Source organism: Coloeus monedula (genome assembly GCF_965178545.1).
Source record: "Coloeus monedula genome assembly, chromosome: 7".
Taxonomy (NCBI): domain Eukaryota; kingdom Metazoa; phylum Chordata; class Aves; order Passeriformes; family Corvidae; genus Coloeus; species Coloeus monedula.
In genome coordinates this window covers 13,285,187-13,305,482 of record NC_138787.1, presented here as the reverse complement: position 1 = coordinate 13,305,482, position 20,296 = coordinate 13,285,187, and the positions used below count along the sequence as shown (strand labels likewise).

The following is a 20,296-nucleotide window of genomic DNA, read 5'->3' as shown; positions in this document are numbered from 1 at the left end:
GATTAGGAGAGGTTCATCCAGGCTGCTGGCTACCTGCCCACATATGACCCAGACTCAAACACCCACATTATGCTTAGGAAAAGCCTCTAACCCAGCACCTGCTTTTAAGATGAGAGGTAGCACACTTGGCTTTTCCTGCCCAGACCACTTCAGGTCTCCCAGTTATACCCACCTCAGCCTAAAACAGCATTTCTGAGCACACATCTCCAATTCACCCTGGTGTGACCTCAAATACTTTGGAAATAACAGTGCATTTGGACAAATGGACAAGAAAATCATAGCTTGTTGTTGTTAACTTGCCAATTCTATCCAGTGTGGGACAGCAGCAACACAAAGGAAATTGGCAGAAGACAAATTGGTGGGTTTTTCTTTGAGTCTGTTTCTGTGATCTCTATCATTTGCCCACTGGCTGGGTGCTTCACAGGGGTTCAGGAGTGGATGGATGGGTATAAAGAAAACACTAAATTACAAACTCAAGAAGGCTCCTCTGTGCTTTACCAAGGCAGACTGCCATAACACTTGGAGGCACCTGCACTTGCCCTCCTGCAGCTGCTGAACAGACAGCAAACATCAATTTCATGGTCTACGTTGTGCCAGAAATCTTCTTACATGGCAAACAAATAAACAAATAACACCTATTTACATTTTCAAACTCAAATAATAAGATTGTTCTGTGCTATTGATTTGGCAAATGATGGAGCAGAAACACAGGACTGAGAATTCAGGTATTGACAACTAAGTATGGATGAACACCATGGGTGTTTTAAATGGCAAGGGCTGCTTTTGGCAGGGGCCATCCTCCTGCTGCCTGGGTGGTTCTCAAAGATAATTTCCTAAGTCTAAGCTCTTGCTATAATAATGAAGTGAGGCTCAGACCCTCCACAATGAAATCACAAGACTCCCCTCCAAACTTGCCAAATGGCTAAAAGGCTTCAAGATCAGAAAGTTTTAAGGAGCTCAGGATCAAGCTGGGCTTATTTTAATCAGCTTTGATAAAGACTTGTTATGTTTTTACACAAAAAACTTTTTTGAAGTCTAACATCACAACAAAACCACATCTTTCCAAATTGGCTGAGCAACTGTACTCCCCAGAAAATCCAGCCCTGAATGAAGGTCTTTCACATACCCTTCCTCCCTCAATTCCCTGGCTCTCATTTCCAGCAGTGTATTCACCTGTTGCTTCAGCTGCTGCCATTGGAGTTTCAGGATCCTCCATGTCCCTCAATGTCCCCTTGGCAGGTTTCAGCCCTGCACATAGAGCTGCAGACTTGCCACAAAGCTGTGGGTCTCTGTACAACAAAACATCTTGGGCTTTGGCTTTCATTTCTCCTATGCCACCAATACTGTTCTCCCAAATGCTTTTCCCTAAGTCATTCAAAGTCTTGCATCCTACAGAATTGGTGCTGTGCTTGGCTACTTGCTTTTTCCTTCTCTTCATTGGCTTTCTGTTCACAGGTGCTACCACACTAACACAATACAGCAATGCAGCTTCCCATTCATGTGCTATCATTGACACAGAGTCTTTATTTTCTCTATTATTGCTTTACTTTGTATTAATCTTCTTTCTCTATCATCCAGCCTACTCTCCTCAACTTTATCCCCTCCAATAATTTCCAGATTCCCAGTATTTCCTCTTTTATCTCCAACACTTGGGGAAAGTTCTTCTCTATTGTTTTACATGCCATCTCAAAAACCTTCTGTTGGTTAATGCTCTTTCTAATCTCTCATATGCCTCATCTTTTTCTTACAAATGTAGTAATTTGTTTTCCTGCAGGGTGGATTTGTTTGTTTTAGTTACTCTCACCCAGCATTTTGGATCAAAGAACTATATAATTTAAAATAAGATGTCCTGACAATGTGAAACAAACCCCACTTGAAGAAGTGCTATCTTAAGATCACATGTAGACTGGTAACATCTATTTACATGGGTATTTTCCACTTGTTTAGCCCTTAGAAACCTAAATATAGATGTGAGGTGCCCAGCTGTTGTTTCTCAGACTTGAGCTTTGGTTGTCTCAAATCCTGGTTTTGGATGGATAAAGAAAAAAAGAAAAAAGCAAATCTTCTGATACTCATGAAATGCAAATCCTAGCAGAACCCCATAAGGGTAATTTTTTTATCACTTTCCCAATCTTAAGGATTTCCTGGTCAGTTTTTATGTGATGCATCATCCTCGGTCAGAAAGTATCCACGCCATCTTACATCTTCCCCTGCACATTACTGCAAGGAAGGCAGATAGAAATGGTTTTGTCAAGAGATAGAAATCTCCAGCAGTCTTTGATCTGGGAGCCACAGTCACATCCCATGACTAATCTTTCCATAGGTCACAGGCCAGCTCACCCTTAGACTTATTTGCATTCAGACACTCTCCAGCAATATCCTGTTTTCTAATTTAGGAAGTACTGATGATTATACATGGGGTTTGGCTCATTCGAATTCCTTCCCTCTCCACTCTCCATTTCATTGACAATTCATCTCCATGCATGTGCGAAGACAGGAAAAAAATTTTCCTTTCTCAAAAGAGAGAAAATGCCATTGTTTGCACTGATGTCTGCTCCATGAATAACTGTGAGAGAATGTGCTAGGGTTGAATTACCATGACAGTCCTGGTTGCTCCTTCTTTAGATGTTTTTACCTCATCTCACACTGGCAGTGTGGTTTTCTCCAAACCTAAAGCTCACCTTTTCCTCCTGTTTACAGGCCCAGCTGCTATTTCTTCCCTGAGGGGCTTCTTTGCTACACTCTGACTGTCAGTCCCACCACTGCTCTTAGCTCCTTTACACGCCCTTAACTTTAGATACCCCAGCTTGCTTTGAGTTTAGTCAAATATTTTCATTTCCCTTTCCATACAAACAATGTTTTTCCCTTTTCCTTCCAGATTAAATTCTCTCCCACACAGATGATTGTTTTTCCCTCTCCAAAGGTCATCCAGAAGGTGGTTTCATAACCAGTTCGACCATTGATGGGCCTTATAGTGCCGTCCTGATTCTCTTGCAGATGAGATGTGGGAGAGTAATATGGAAGATGCACCAAGTGTAATGTGGGGTCTGATGGTCTCTCGACTTCCCAGCAAAGTAAAATCCCAAGAGATGATTGTTCCCAACCCAGCAGGCTGCTATCAGCCTGCATTGCCTGCAGCCCAGCCTGGCTCATCACGCAGCAGTGAGGAACAGCAGCCAGCTCTGTCTGGTCAGCCTTACATATGAACGAAAGGAATGCAGCCTCCTTCCGCTGCCTTCCACCCCCCACCCGCTCCCCAGCCCATGGTTTCTTGTTTTCATGCACTGCAGTAAATCCCTTTGATCCAGCAAGTGGACTTTGCACGTGCAAGCTGAGTGACCAGCCCACATCTGCCTCCCTGCCTGTGAACCCCACACTGGGAGCTCTTTGTCTGTCGGGGCACTCACACCCTTTTACAGAGCCCACACTGCCAGACTGCTCTTGCATGACACACTAACAAACCACCAGCCGAAAGAAAATATCTCGCAATCATTTCAGACCCTCTGGCTCAGCCACAGACTAAGCCAAGTGGCTACTAGCCATTGGCACTGCTGGGTGCATTTGCAACCCACAGCACACTCAGTTCAGACATGAAAAAAAACAAAGCACCCATGGAGAAAAGGGCTCCTTGTCCCATGCCCTGAAGGCTGCACGGGAAAGGAGACAGCCCTGACATTTATAATTCAGTCCCAAATTTCCAAAGCTATTCCTCTCTGACCCACTCTTACCAGAGGCCAGAGCTCCCTGTGGGGAACCCCACTGAAGAGGTCAGTGTGAACACATTTAATGTCTTGATTGTACCAGCTCTCATTTAAGGCATCCAATGGTCAGTGTGTTTTAAGGGAACAGAGCACATAAGCAGTATGAAGGGGTCTGAATGACTTTGTACTCCAGACTCAAATAAGATGTTTAGATAAGCCTATCACACTCCTTCCCTCGATTTACTCAGATTGCTCCCAGGATGTAAATGTTCACAGGTATTTAGACAACCTGCTTTCCACAGACAAAAATGAGAGACAGGTTCCCTGCTCCCAGGTTCTGCATCAAAGATGTGTTTTAACAACAGGGCTGCATTTAGTCCTCATCAAGGGAAACCATGCTTTCTACAAAGCTGTGCACAGCTAGGACATGGGCAGGGGTGGGGTGGTTTTACAGCTGCTAAGACTGGCGAGATCATCATTCCAGGTTTGTATTCCCTCTTGTTTTTTGCCTTCCTGCTTTCCTAACAACCTATGCTATCTGCTCAGGACATGGTGAATGGAAACAGAAATACTCCCATAATTAGGGGCTGTTTAAACCACTGATGGTTTAACTGGCAAGATCAGAGGAGTAGCTGATCCCACCAGGTAAGGCACTGGGAATGGGAGGTCTGGGCTCTGCACGCAAGCAGCCTCATCACCTGATAAAGGTCCTCCCCATCTGCCAGCAAAGACAGACGTGCCTTTCTCACCATGTCAGACACTGCTGTGGATGGGCAGGCTCAAGCACATCATGGCACTACGTATGATCCAAGGCTATTCAACAGAAAGATCACAGCGCCAGTGAGAAACGTTTCTCATTACGGGTTAATTGTAAAACGTAAGATTTCACATGGTGATGTTAGAGGGGAAAGGTTTTGACCTCAGAAAATTCAACCAGACCTAAGGCTGGGTTCAAAAGCATGCAAACTTTTAAAAGATTTTGACACCAAAGGGTAAGGTGTTGAGAGATTAGTAGTTTTTGTGAGTGCTCCTCATGACTCCTTGTCCATATCCCCATCTGTGTGACAAAACCAGGAAAACTTCACAAGTTCACCCTTTCCAGGCTATTGTGTCATATCCCTGACTGACTTCAGGAAAAGCTGTGTAAGACCCATCACTTCCAGCTTGAGGACAAACATGAGGGTCACATCTTAACAGACAAGACCACTGGGTTAACAGCTTTCACACTCTTCATTTGTGCTTTCATGGAAGCTCCATTGCCTCCTGGAAGGCCTTGGCTGGGATGTCCCACTGGCCAGCCCCAGAAGGCACAAGCCCTCACAGCAGCATTGGTGCTACAAGGAACCAACATTCTGACCATGTCGATGCTGAGTTTAAAATGATTGTACTACTTCCGCAGGCTTTCAAATCACTGAATCACAGGTGAGGTCACTCCTGGCAAGGTGGCTATCCCCAGTAAAAGCACTAGAAAGCCCATATAAAAAGATCAATGCCTTTTATGTCTTACTTGATTTATACTTCAGACCATGTAACTTTTACAGGGCTGCCTAGTATGTGATGGATGCAGCTCTCTTAACAACCCACATATTTGTCTGATTTACTGCATCAGTCCAATGTGTTACTTTCTACCTTGCAAGAACAACCTTGCTTCTAGGAATCTGACTGCATGATAAGATCGTGAACTAAATGCGCAGTTATCATAAGAGACCACACATTTTACAGTAAAATTGAGAAAACTGATTATAGCAATCCCTCTGGAAACAAGAATAATCACATGATAAGATGGTGCTAATGGGAATTTATCATCTCTCATCACGTGTGAAGCTTAGAACAAAGCAGCAACGTGTGTGAACTGCATAGCTATTAATGCCAATGAATACCAGCTGAAAAGCTACTGGGGGCTATGAAGAAATGAGAGGAGGGAACCTGAAAAATGAAACTAAGCCAATTCAGTATGCTTCAACCAGCTTACACACACACATATATATAACATTTGTAAATGTTACCCAAAATAACAGCCTCACATCTATCCATACATCCTATTCCCTCTCCACCTACACTTCTTCATTCAAACTCCATGTCAATCTTTTATTTGTTCTCACCGTATTTTAGCACTGGAGAAGTCCAAGATCATGAGTATCTGAAGGGTACGTGCCTCTGCATGCCTACATGTCTGCATCTACACATGCTGCCTCATGCACAGATTATTCCTAAACAGCATATCTAAGATCTAAAACACATTTCTCTTTCTCCCATACAAAAGGCACCAAAAGCCTACCCACGCTATGTTCTATTTGAAGAAAATAACACTTGACTAAACTTAACATTTTTAAAGTTGTCTTGGGGAAGTGAGTGCCAAAAACTCAAAGTGACATGCACGTAGTTTTAACATGAATGATACATCTACATCCCTTAGGTATCCTAAAATTACTCTGCATCAAGCCCCGTAAGACATATGAACCCCAACAGGTTAATGGTAGGTGGTGAACTCCTCTGTTCTATTGAATAATGGGTACACTTGCTGGCCTACCATATTTTCCACTGCCCTGTTTCATAGACAGAAGCTGGGACTTTCAGAAAAGATTTTTTTCTTTTCTAAATGAGAATAAAAGGAGATGGTTACGGGTAGGTGGCAGGAGGACAAGATGAGAGAAGCATCCTACATAAGTACCTGTATGAGTCCTCTGGTGAGCCTTTAAGTGGGAGCTCTTTGTATAAACTTTCCGGCACCCATTAAATTGACAGCGATGAACCCTCTTCTTGTTTTCTGGGGATGCTTCTGTCCCTGTACCTCCTTGCTCACTGTCACTCTGCCCGCTTTTTATTGTCCCCGCAGTCGCTGTTGCTACACCCACTTTCACAGAGCTGAGTGAAGTTTTCTTGGCTACTAATTTCAACGTCACTGTGCCATCCACCGCTGAGAGAGTCTGTGGGGTTTTTACAAGGTGGCGGCTGAGCTCCGGAGAGGAAGGGGGGGTTAATGAGGTTACTGCATTGAGCTGGGCCTGGTTGACGGCTGTGTAGCCTTCTGTGGAAGAGCTGGTGGACTGCGAGCTGAGGCACGTCTCAGACAGCAGCTTGTCACGGGAGAGGATAATGTCCATGTTGGCGCTTTTGTCACATGTACTCGTCTCCACTGGTAAAAGGATGGGGTCCAGCCGTCGTATATTGTCCTCTGCATCTGGGGCTGAGGAGGCATGAAGGAAGCAGTCCAAATCCTCACCAAAGGTCTCAGAGATCTTCCGCGGTTCAGTCTGAAGGTATCGCTCCAACTCCAGGCATGTCTGCAGAAGGGAAAGGGAGAGGGGAGGGAGAAAAACGGCTGTTAGAGAGAGATTACAGCATAGCTCCCACTGAGGGCAGGAGAACATGGTCCAAAGGCATGCCAAGACAGCACTCATGAACACCAACATCTTCTCCTGAGATGGTCACACACTGGGAGACATGAAGATTTGGCACTTGTTTGAAGCTGCTCAGAGATAGTCTGGAATACCTACATATGGTAACAGGTATTATACTAGAAGTGAAGATATAACAATCAGAAAGCATCTATTACATTTTCATTAAAGTCTGTACATTGTTCCATGGGTACCAGGGCATTCCCAACTTTAAGTATAATCTGTCCTACAGCCACTTCCATATGAAACTACCCTAATAGACTCATCATCTGGCCATGTACAAACAAAAAGTCACCTCTCCAAATAACTGCTTCCTCTTCCTTCACAAACATTAACTTTCTCTCCAAATTTAACTCAGTGTAGCTGGCTGGGGCCCAATCTGTTCCTAAAAACAGCACAATTCTGAAGCATGGCATTTTAAGATAGGAGGCAGAAAAGCTTCCAGTGAGACCACAGCTTGTCTAAAAGGCCTGAGAGAAGGAAAGGTGACAGTAAAGAAGGGATCTACTGTCATTTTTAGAGGGAGTTTTGGCACATCTGGTCAAATGGAGCTTCCTGTGTACAGGACACCAGACTTGCACACAAATACACACACCCCGCTTATTAAAAAGTTGGTGAAGTTGCAGTCAAAGGGGGTACCACATAAAATTGTGCTCCTGCACCTCCACAGCAGTGATCATCAGCACAAGAATGGGATGAGCCTCCTGAATGTGCCTTATTATGAAGTGCCCTGAGCTTGCCCCAATAAAGCCTCCAGGCACCAAAGCACTTCCCAGTGTTCTCCACAGCCAACATTATAAACTTTTATTGTTTATAGAGAACCATTTGCTGTAGTTTCAGGAGCTTTTAATGGAGTTTATTAGCACTGTTTTTCATTTCTTGCAGCTTGAAAGGATAGCTGGCTTAATACCACCACTGTGATTTCACAGGACTTGGAGAAAGAGACATTCTAACTAATACATTTTAGAAACCTCTAAAAACTACTCCTCAGAGAACACTTCCAGCAATATTAAGAAAGGGGTTTTAGTCAAAAATTTTCAGTCTATGGGAGCTGGTGACCCAACTACATCTCAATCGGGAGAGTCCAGCATCTGATCAAGAAATGAAAGCTTCATATGACTAGAGGAGAGACAGAGACTTCTGCCTTCTGAGTACAAAGGTCCCATCAACAGGAATGTAAGGAGGCCCCACTCACGGCTCTCTGGGAACCACCAGGTAATTTGAGATTATTACTTTCAAAGCTCCCAGGAAGCAACACTGTTGGTTGCAGATACAATGTGGTGGGATGACTTTCCAGTTCACAACAAAATCTGCCACACAATTACCCGTTATTTCTTTTTTTTAAATAATAGCTGATTATAGATCTGAGCTGTAGAGATGGGACAAAAAGAACAGAATAGAATATAAGCAGGTGAGACATGCTGTACTTCAGCAAGTACGTTTTATCAGAGGTATGAGACCGTCTGCACACAGGCCTGGGGGTGGGACACTTATCAATTGTACTTGCCTTAAGCAACCTCTCCGATTTCTTTATAAGGTGCATTTCTGGGACTGTGAGAAACAGCTTTAACTGAGAATCTGGTCTCTCCCCAGATAAATCCTAATGGGTTTTGAGAGAAGCTTTTCAACATGCCACATAGTCTTTCAGTAATAACCCCCACCACCAGGAGAGGTAATGCTTTTGAGTTCTCCACATCATGTAATTTGGGCTTTCTGGTCCACTTAGCCTTCATCCAGTGGGGCAGAAACAGGTTTAGGGGCCCAATAAATAAAAGGCTTCCAAAGGAAAGAGCAAGCATAATCACAAATTAGGGGTGGAAAGAGGGAGGGCAGCAGCGGGGAGGAGAGACAAGGACTCAAGGCCATTAAATCTGATGACAGTGACATGAAATTTCAATTGCTGTGGGATCAGAAAGCTGCATGCCAGCTCTGGGCTGCCCGTGGAGGGGATGTGAGCAGGAGGTGCTGCTCCTTTAAGGCATCACTACCCCATGACAACAATAGTGGGCCTGACAGTTCTTCCAGCTTCACCATTAATTTTCCATAAAGAGCAGTTTCTCGATGAGCCCTTTTCAGGCAAAGCCTGATGCTTCACAAACCTGTAATTATTCCTGGCTCCCCCCCTCCCACAGCCACTGCACCTGTGCCATTTCAAGACACCAGCTGGTCATGTCTTGCCTTCTGCCTCTGAAATCCAAAACCAGTGGATCAAGCCCATCTCCCCATAGAAGGGGGGAGAAAAACAACTCAAAGAAACAATATAATGCAGTCCCTCCCTCCCACCCCCCTCAGCCTCTCCACCAAGTCAATAGCAGGGAAGAGCCTAGCAACGCTGAGCCAGAAAAGCCCTGCACCTAATCTGCATGGCAGACAAAGCCTGGCGAGGGGTTATGGCCACAGCCCTTTCCTTACCTCCTGCCAGGGCCCTACCTGCTGCTGCCTTTTTTTTTGGTGGCAGAAACAAAGCATCTTTCCCCATACGCCCTTCCCAGTTTACGCCAAGTACCTTATGCAACCTTCTCTCCTTGTGGTCCAAATCTCCTAGGGAGTGGTGAGCAAGGGTTTAGAAACCAGCCTGCTTTCTTCACTCCTTGCCCTGGCATGACAATTTTTAGGCCAACTAAGCCCACTGCCTTGTCTTGAGCTCTGACCTGGAGAAACTAGTCAGGCTGAGACCACCAAGGTCCCCACTCCAGCCTGGTGGACCACCAGGAGGGGCAGGAAAGTTCTTTGGTCTCCATTCCCACAGAGCTATTTGCCAGTGAGCACACCAAAAACTACTTTTTTTTTTAATGGGAGGAGCAGGATATTGACCACTATCCACAGAGATAAAAACCCAGACTGCTGACTTCAGATGATGATCTGAATTCAGATTCTATAGCTCTCCTACTTCCACTACCAGCCTGGTAGGAAAACAGTTCAAGAGTATCTCAGACAGGAGTGAGCTGCACTTGTCATGCTCTTACCAAAGTTCTGCTGGATGTCCAGCTTCCCCTTCACCACTCGTGCAAGAGAGGGAGCTTTGTGTAACAGATGGAGTATGTCACATGTGACATGAAGTCCAACTACGCTTTAGTTGCTACGTTGCAGGCAACATGGTGGGTATTAAACTTTCTTACCCAGTGCCTGTACGATACAGCAATAAAGACTTCAAAAATTGCAAAGGGAAGAAGATGGCTCCCTTCAGGAACAAAGAAGAAGATCCATAAGACTGCCATTGGCTGTCAAGCCAGTTTCACTGGCTAGGGATAAAAAAAGTGTAACCCACTAATTCAACCCATCTGCCCTGATTAATGAGGGTCATTCTCCTTGCACCTTGCTCCTCAATTTAACCAGTTAAAAGAAATGATGATTCATGGCTGACAAATAATAGGATGTGACTTTGCAAGACCCCACATACTTGAAGTAAGCCAGACAGAAGAAGACAGCAGTCTGGCATGTGGACAATCCTGTCAAGCCCTTGCTCTGATTTTTCAATTTTGGATACAATTGCAAAAAACTCACTTCCCCAGCAGAGGAGCATTTCCATCACCTGCAAGAAATGCTGTGTGTTCCCTCCCAGTAACTCAAAATATCTCTTTGCTTCCCATATTATACTACCATCCAAGTCCCCTGGGGCACGTGGAGTGGTAGAATACATGTAAACTGCATACCATTACACTTCCATGTGCAGTACCAGATCCTTCAGACAGTACAACACAGCTACTGTAGAGCTGTCCTATGCCTGGTAAGGACCTACTTCTTGTTAGTCGTTTCAAAGTTTGCAGTAGCACTGGTGCAGGAAAATTCAGTGTTCCATATGTTTGTCAATTGAGAAAGGTATGCGCTCTAATCTAGTTGTATTCTTACCTCTAAAGCTCATCTACTGAAAGTAAAGATTATTTACGAAACACATTGAGTATGGTCATCACTATGAAATACAACACAAGAGAAATCCAGCATGTGCCTCTGACAGTAGAGATCTGATACATGTGTACCATTTTCAGCAGAGCTTAGTACTCACCTAACTCTACAGCTGGCAGAAATCAAGATAGTTTTGCTACTAACTGCAACAACAAGACAAACCCCCGACTCTGCAATCCCTCCCAGATTTGCCAATACCTGATTTGGTTCAGAGTCTGTATTTTATGGTGTCTATCAGCTATCCAGGTTAAAGTTCAACCCAGAACATTCAAAACCCAGACATGAAGGAGCTGGAGTCACCACTCATGGTGCTGATGTTTGACTTCATCTCTCTCCCAGAGAGCAACCAGAAGGAAGGTTCCAGCTGGGACCACCACCATCATCAGTGTGCCAAGCCTCAAGGCAGTGTAGGCACCCAGTGTCTCCCCTTTAGAGAATAACGGGGGAAGACATGCCCAAAGGCCAGGAGCTTTTGCAGGGACACAAGTTAGGCATCTGGGTTCACGTCCAGACAGCTCTGGAAAACCTAATTCCATCTGATGAACCAAACTATACTCCTAGTTCTCAGGGTATAAATCTAAACTTGCTCCAATGAATTGCAAAGAACTAGTCTTGGTTGACAGCGATGTTGTGTTTTAGAATTTCACCCACACATACAGACTGACTTTTGAAACATAACAGGTCACTTGAGAAGCACCTGTGCATGCTGTGAAATCTCTAAAGCATTCAAACTTCTGGGCGTTTTGCACAGTTAAAGACAGGACAATATGGCAACAACAAAGTTCTGCCAAGGGTAAAAAAAAAGCCCAAACACTTATAATAATTTGAGGACAGAACATCAGGGAAGACACCTTATAAATATGTTCACTGAGTTCCTCTGTTTTATTGATGCTGAAGTATTTTTTAATATCTTGGTTCTGAATTTTTCTAGCAGATCATCAGAAGTTCTTATCTGGAAGTGCTAGTTGCTTCTAAGTGCCATTTTACTGCAGATATAATTGGACATCAAGCACTGAACTTGGAAGTTATCCAAAACCTAATTAGGAAGTTGGATACTTAGATCAGGCTGTGACAGAAAATGAAAATGTTGAATGTGGCTGACAAGCAGGTCTGATCTACCAGGTCTGTTTACAATACTTGAAAGGATTCTCTTTGTAATTTACACAAGCAAAGCAGAATTATACAAGCAATAGTGAAGGCCAAATTTCAACTTCCATCATGACCCCATTGCTTTCTACTGGCATGCAAAAAAGGGGCCTCATCTCCAAATAACTGTGAAAATCTCAAGACTGCATTGCAGGAGAAACTGTCTTCAACCTGAAGACAACCCAAAACATAACACTAAGGTCAGTGCCATCGCCATTCACTCACACTCAGAGCAAACAGTGGCACCAGGTGCAGTGCCCAGTATCAGTGTGTCATTGTGCAGCAAAAAGGCAAAAACTCTGGGCAACACGGACACTTGCATTGCTGATACCACAGGCAGAAATTGAACTGGATGTTGTCGGGCAGCCCTGAAGTTAAGAGGAATAAGAGATTCAAAACTTACCTGCCTTCCCTGAAATGCCATGCCGTTTTTTATCCTTAACCCTAAAACAAGATTTGAACGATGGATCTTCTTCCCACTGCCAAAAGCCTTCATTACTTCCTGAACAACAACAACAAAGCCCAATACTCTTGCCCATCTATTCCAAGATTGTCATCTGTTCCCACCCAGCTGCCAAAACCTCCAGCTTTTCCTCTTGGCAACTTTTACAGGGCAGTTGCTAGTCGTGAAAAAGCTGCAGCACATCAGAAGCTTAACATTTGGGACAGAATAAAATAAACAGAGTTTTAGTATTAAAATAAGTAGTTTTGCAAAATACACTTGGGAAAAATGGAAAACCACAGCCTGAAATAAATGTATATAAGAAAAAGTTTCAGGCGATACCAAATAATTTCTATTGCAAAGGTTTTAAGACAAAGCTAGTCATGTGCCAGCACATCTTTCCTATGTATTACAGTTCATTGAAAAAAAAGAGAGCTAAAACCACTTTTCAGGTACAACAATAAGATACTTACTGACAGCTAACCTGTGGTAAATATTTGTATGCATGATATATACGAAGGAAATCAAGTTAACTGGGTGCTCAACAAACAGGCTTTTGCCAAGTGCAAAAAGCAGCCACGGGCATAGTCAGCAAAGAAAGATCATATGATATGCAAAGACTTGTCTTCCTGTGGTAACTTCACCATATGCCTGAGGCATCAGGCCAGTCCTCCCTAACACCCTCCGAATGGGTCACACCAGCCACTGGAGCCTGAAATGGACAAGTCTATTTATTCTTGACTCCCCTACACAGGACTAAAGTCTCTGTTTGCTAATTTCTTCAATACAATAATGGCCTGTGCCCATTTTCCCTCTTGGTCTCAGCCCAAAGAATGAATTGTTAAGGAAGTGTATTTAGCCAAACCAGCCCATTCACCGTTATCCATGCACAACAGCACTCTCAATAAACTCTCCTACCATGACCCAGATGGCTTTCTCCCTGGATCTTCTCCTCTTATACTTCTCCAGAGTATAAGAAATACTGAAATCAGACGCCTCAACAGCATTCAGCAAAGATAATTTAAAGTAAAAAATGTGGATATAAAGGACAGAATCACTACCTTCACATAAACATGATTCATTTTCCTGTTGCTCTGGGGCATGATGTAACCAGGGTTATCAAAGATTTTAATCAGACTCCAAAGCTTAAAAGATCAAAATCAACTTTACCATAAATTAGCAATTTTCACCAGCAGAAATGGGCGGTAACAAATGTCTTAAATAGAAAATAAGTCTGAACCCATAACTCTAACCAAGGAGTCAAAATCAGGCTTTGTTCCCTAACTTCAAAATAATGAAATATATATTTATCTAACAAATATTCTTTCAAATGGACAAGTCAAATTTGTTCACCAAAAATCTGTGGTATTTGGGCCTTAAGCATAGAGAATTTCAGTGCACTGGTTGTGAGATACTGAACAAAGGACTGCAGCTAAGCGTGGCTGAATTTGATAGGCATCTAGATAGAAAAAAAAAAAGGATGAAAGAAATCTGCAAACACTGAACCAGGGCTTTGGAGGGCTTTTGTTTTGGTTTTTTTTGACTGTTTAGTAAAGATAGAAAAAATATCTGTGACCAGTCACAACATTAAAAAATAGCATCAATGTCAGCAAAGGATTAAGGATAGCCAAATAAGAATTCAAAAGTGCAAGCAGTCCATTGTGCTAGTATCAAAATATGATAAAAGCCATGTGTGCTTGTACACCACCACGTACCCTGCATGCTGCCATGACAGCAAGTAGCCATACAATGACCATCTGAAAAATTATATATAGAGTGTTTCAAAATGTTTCTGAAGAGAGCATTTATTTATATAACAACCTTGGATGGCTTTGAGTGAGCTGGCTAGTGGCCCTCACTGCAAACTTTTCTCCAAACTTCATCAAGCGTGTATTTAGCCTGTTGTCATCCAGTTTGGAAGCAGCTTTAGTTTAGTGTTATTATCAGCAAAAAAAGCACAATTAGCTCCTTGAATTGCCTGTCCTAGCTCCTGAAAATCTGACTGAAATCAAAGGATCAGGTTCAAAGCATGCCCCAGAGTGTGGTAAACTTCCCACAGGAAGTGAATACGCAAAAGCAAATGCTGACGACTGTGGAATGTACAAAGCAGAGCAATATTTTAGGTCTCGATCCTCAATCAAGATTCATCCTTAGAAAGTACTGCAGTGGGGTTACACAGCAGAATTGGATTCCTTGTAATTACTCTGGTTAGGTTCATGAATGAAAAAATGTACTCTTTAGAGATATTTTATTAACATCCAGAGATATCTTAACATTTCCTACTCAACAGCTGACACAAACGTATACAGCAGTTGCGTTCGTGCACTCTCAGGCAACAGCACATTCATAAGCGCAGTCTGTCACAATTAGCTTATTAAACCAAACCTGGAGAAGAGATGTGATCAATACACTCAATACACAGAATATTTTGTTGTAAGAGTCCTGGGTTGTGAGTCCTCTCGTCTGCTCTGACCTAAGAATATATTAAACAAGAGGATGCATAACACTGAATTCCTAATCCAAAAACGTGCAATTCCTCATATTGACTTTGCGTGATCAACATTTTTGTGCTGGGACTACTGTGTCTACTCTGTACATGACGCCCATTCATTATCACATCTCAGGGCTCGAAAAACCTTTTGTATGTTCCCTTTTGTATTATTTTTGGCTGTGGGGAGGAAGAGGTGGGGACCTGTCTGGGAAACAGGAAGCAGGAGGAAGAAGGGGAATGCGTTGTAGAATAAGGGCAGAACAAAAAAGAATAGAGGAGCATTTATACCATTTCTAAACGATAATAAACATATAGGACCAAAGCCTGCCTCCAGCCATGTGGGGAGCAGTGGGCTGTTTGGCTTAAGTTTAGACTTTATTGGGAGCACAGCAACTGTCCAAGCACATTTACAAAAAGCCATTTGCTGCTTTTTTCTTTGATTTCTTTTTAATCATTTGGGCAACTTGTTATCTTACAAGAGCAAGAAGATGCATGTGCTACTGTGATAAATATGCCAATCTGCGCAAGAAAAAGAGAAGACAACAGACTTGAGTTTCACTGTTGCGCCAAGGCAAAAAAACTCAGACTAGAAACAAAGCAATGGGAAGCACAACCGGATTCTCACTTGGGGTAAATCAGCACAGAGCAGCCCTGATTTCATGGTTCCTGTTTACATCAGCTGAAGACCTTGCCAACACTCAAAATCCATGAAATGCTGCTCATGATTAGCAACACTTAACTCTGTGGCGTACATTAAACAGAATTTGACATGTTTTTTGATGGCTGGAGATGGTTCTTTTCTATTACAAATCTTGTCTACTTTATTAGGGACAGTATGACCTAAATGGAAAAATAGGAAGAATGTAAAAACAACTCTCAGACATCCTGATACTTGGATTTGTTTCTTTTCTCTTTTTTTTTTTTTAATTTTGGGTCATCTATATGGGATATTCACAAACTGGTTTCTGCCACTTCTAGGCCAGAGTTATCATGATCTGTGGACAGAAACAACAGCCTTCGTGCTTGACTGTCCCACTGCAGGTAAATGTGTATCTCACTTTAAAACCAGGTGCCTTCCAAAGGATGCTATGTTACAGTCAAAGGTGTTTTTTCACTGCTTTTCATTTCTGCACTGTTCTGCCAAGGCTCTTGTTCCAAAACTCTTAGCCACCAGCGATTTTGATCAGCCTCAAAATCTCACAGGCAGTGCACTCAGGCTGCTACACACCCTGATAAAAGCAACATGGTCCTCTTTAACAGCAATTTGTGAGAGCACATTGGTAAAGAGCCTGCCAGTATTGGCCCAAACGCTCAGCAGCAACCCAGGCAGCCGCTCCAGGCATCTGAGATCTGTATCCCCAAAATGCATTACATCAAAAAAAAGAGAGGGCATCTGGCACAGCCTTTGGTGGATATCATTAGCAACTCAAGGTGCATTGTCAGAACTGGACGAGGCACTGCTCACTCCTTGTGGAAGGATCACAGATCAGCCTCACATCAGCTCCCAGAGGGCCGTACGGTACTGGCTGCACGTGGCACGGGAAGCCAGGAGATCCCGCTAAGAGCCCTGCCATTTGTTGATTTGAGAAAGCTCAGCAGGTCAGACCCCAGCTGCCCAGAGTCAGCACACCTCTGTGAGCCAACTGACACAACCACAGCTCACACACACTGGCTCACTTTCTTCAGTCTGTTGACTGTGGACACCCACCCAGTTGTTATGATTTTAATATGCTGCAATATGAAAGTGCTATTTCAGGACAAAGTTATTAATAGCAAAGCAGCCAGAAAATAGCCTAGAAAGAATGCAATGTTTTGGCATTCCTGGAAGATAGGATGACTTCCCAGCATCCAAGAAACCACCAGGATTAATTCAAGGGTTTCTGTACACAAGCCTGTCTTTTGTCACTATATGATAAGCCATCATGACATACCTTCACAGGAATGCCCTGTATGGGTACCCGCACACTGCAGCAGTCCACAGAGACTACAATGCAGAAAGGCCCAAAGGGTGGTACTTCGTTACTCTAAGTAGGCTGGTGAAAAGCAGAGGCTAGGTGCTGTGACAAAGCATCAGCAGAAACAGGTTAGGAGAAGCTCTACTCTTCCTGAAGGACAAGGATGGGACAGAACCTGTTTAACCCTTCTCAGAAACCTGACTCCAGGACCTCAGAGAGGCTCTAATTTTCAACCTCTCTTCCCGTATCAGCACTCTCTCCTTCCCTTGTTTATTCAAACTGCATTTCCTCAGCAACACTCTTTACTTGGGCAGGAGCCTCACAGTCAAGGCAAGTCATTGTTCCTTCTCAGATTTTCTTTCAAACCTTCTGTTTCTCCTAGCAAAATATCCTTGGAAATGTATTGGAGGATACTGTGGAAAACACCAGGCCCTGACTCGTTTGTGTTGGCACCTCTCCCCCTAAAATTAATTGGGAGGGTTCCCAAATTAATTCCAGGCACATCACTGAGCACAACACTCAGCACCACCGTGCAGAGGTGATACCACAGGAACCCATCTCTCCACTGGCAAGGCTCTTGGCATTCCTTCTGCCTGCACCCACACTGTTGAGAGGCTCTCCATGAGGCTTTCAGCTTTCCAGCCCCATCCTTAAGTATCCTCCTTGAGCAAACCAAATGAAACTCAACATTGCATGTTTCCCTGGGAGGAAAAGACCCAAATGATGATGCCAGGAACTGGAAGATGTCATGTTCACAGCACCACAGCATTACCCACTAAACCACCATAGAGAGCTCGAGCTCCCTACTGAAAATGCACTGCAGGGAACTGTGGTCCCTCACCATGCTCCAAAAAGGAAATAAACAAAACCCACTTACCAACAAGGAAAAGAGGAAACATACTGTAGTCATTATAAACCCAGCAGTGGACACCTTATCTGGCATATTTCCACCTCAGACATTTTAAAAATGTAGCTAGTTTACCTTAAGTGTCCTATTTTCCCCAGTTTCCCTTTTCCACTCTACTTAAGTCCATACGGCATCTCCCAAGATAAGCCTGCCTTTGTGGGTTGGCTTTATACCACTCCTTCCCTCTATTGTCTTTCTGAGATGTGATGGAAGTCTCCAACGTCACAGCTTGGAAGACTACAGCCAGGTTCTCTTGGCATGGTTTGCAGGAAGGGGATGGGAGGGAACTGAGGAAGGACGGCCTCTCCAGCTGCAGGAGGGGGGTCCTCTCATGCTACAGCCAATCCTTCCTGGCAGTCTGTTTATCATTAACACTGTTTAACTAAAGCTGGTTTTTAGTAGCCCTCAAAGGTGGAATCTGCAGCCAGCTCTTGTCATCCCAAACACTTCAGACTTCTGTCACCATGCTTTGGTACAATCCCTGCAACAGCAAACACAGACATTATGTTCCTCCAAGTACAAATTACAATTGTCAGAAACTGCAATTTTATTTTGGTTATAAACATACAAAGGTAGCCTTTATGGTGGGAGAGGAGCTGCATGTGAGACCACAGGCTGAGTCTTTGCTTCACAGGGAGCATTCCTGGGAGCACTCTTCTGCTTCACCTCCAGCCAGCTCTGCTTCCCAAGCAGTTGCACTTCCCACGCAGTTACACTTCCCAAGCAGTTGCATGATATCAGAGCTCAAGGGAAGGCCCAAATGCCTCGTGGTGGCCGGTGCTGCTGCAGGAATCTGCTTCAGATCCTGCAGCCCAGGAACTGAGACTCGGAGAGAGACAGAAACACACTCAAACTGTGTTTCTTTAGCTACAGCCAGAACTACTGGCAGCCTATGCATTCAGGATAATTTTCCAGGCATGACTTACGACTTGGTTGTCACTCTGATCCCTTCAGGATACACGGCAGCACTTCTGAACACGTGGGCTCTGCTCAGAGCACCTTGGAGGTGCTCTGACTGTCACCAGAGCAAGCTTCAAGGGATTTCCTCCATTTCAAGTGTCTCTGACCCTTCCCTGCTCTGCAGATGCCCCATCACTACCCAGCACCAGGCTCCCGACACCTGTCAAAGAAGCATGATAGCAAATTGTTCCTTCAAGCTCCTGAGTACCCCTAGGCATTTCAGTCCTCCTGTCAAGCTTCCTAATGTGTCCCTTCCCTGCCACGAGCAATGATGCATTCCTGGAAACAAAAACTGCATTAAAAGTCTTCTTTACATGTGAGCTAAGAGCTTTCTTTGCCTCATACCATTTTTACTCATAAATATAATATCAAGGTGATCGTGTTCTTCTCAGACTACTCAGAGTGCTCTGTAAGTAAAACCTGAAATTGGCAATTTATCAGATGGAAAAATAAAAGCCACATTCGGTTTCTCCCTACACTGAAAAATGACCACGTGCAGTCTCTGAAGCAGTCTAATCTTTTTAACAAGGTCATGAATATCAGCTGAAGGCACGGGAGGAGAAATAAAACCCTCCTGCACATGTTTTTCCTTCTGTGCTGCTTTCTTACTGATGTTTTGCTCACTTTCTAAGCAAAGAGGAAGCCTCTCCTGTTCCCATCATCCTGTGTTTACCCACATTCCAGCAAACAGTGCCTGCTCCTCCAGGTGCTCTCCAAGGGCAAACAACTGGATCTTGCCACAATGCAATTTTGAACTTGAGCCACATCCAGCCATGAGTGGGAGGGAGGTGAGAGCCCTGTGAGAAGCAGTGATAGAGGCAGTGGATGGTGGGACACCATGAAATCTTTTGAAAATGTTGCTCCTGCACGCTTAGACAAAAGCACAGCACACCCTTTGCCTAGTGAAAGGCCTGGAAAATGCACTTTAGGAGGCACAGCCTTAGGAGTTAGAATAAATCCTCCCAGATGTCCCTGGTGACAAAGCAGCCCAATTTGATCAATACAGCAGCATTATTAACACTGCGCTGCCTTACATGAGGATAGTCATATGTTCTTGCCTCTGCTGAGCGTGGGGGAAGGGGTGCAAACTCCTACAGCAATTCACAGGGGAAACGTCTCTCAAAATCATTAAGGCTGCACAAAGAATCTCTTTCCCATTTTCATGGAAGCTGCTTTTTTGGGAGCTGCTTTTTTTGCGTTTCTGCTTCACTAGTATTGATCAAGCTTGGGTGGAATCCTAGAAATAGTATGTGCTTTATGGTTTTCTCAAAAAGAAATTTTGTTTTTAACAACTTAGGATCTCTATCTTCAGGCTTTTGTTTCTGCAGCCATGAATACCCTTCATTGTGGGGGCTGGGTATAGACACATAAATGTAGGTGGTTAACAACAGAA

General features: G+C 43.9%; 1 protein-coding gene across 1 annotated transcript in view; it reads right to left on the bottom strand.

Moving 5' to 3' along the window:
- The window catches only part of KLF7 (KLF transcription factor 7), a 58,091-nt gene that overhangs the window by 21,072 nt on the left and 16,723 nt on the right, over positions 1 to 20,296 (bottom strand). Inside the window, exon 2 of the mRNA XM_082284644.1 lies at positions 6,373 to 6,985. Within this exon, the coding sequence (XP_082140770.1) occupies positions 6,373 to 6,985 (613 nt within the window). The remainder of the gene's footprint in view (positions 1 to 6,372; positions 6,986 to 20,296) is intronic.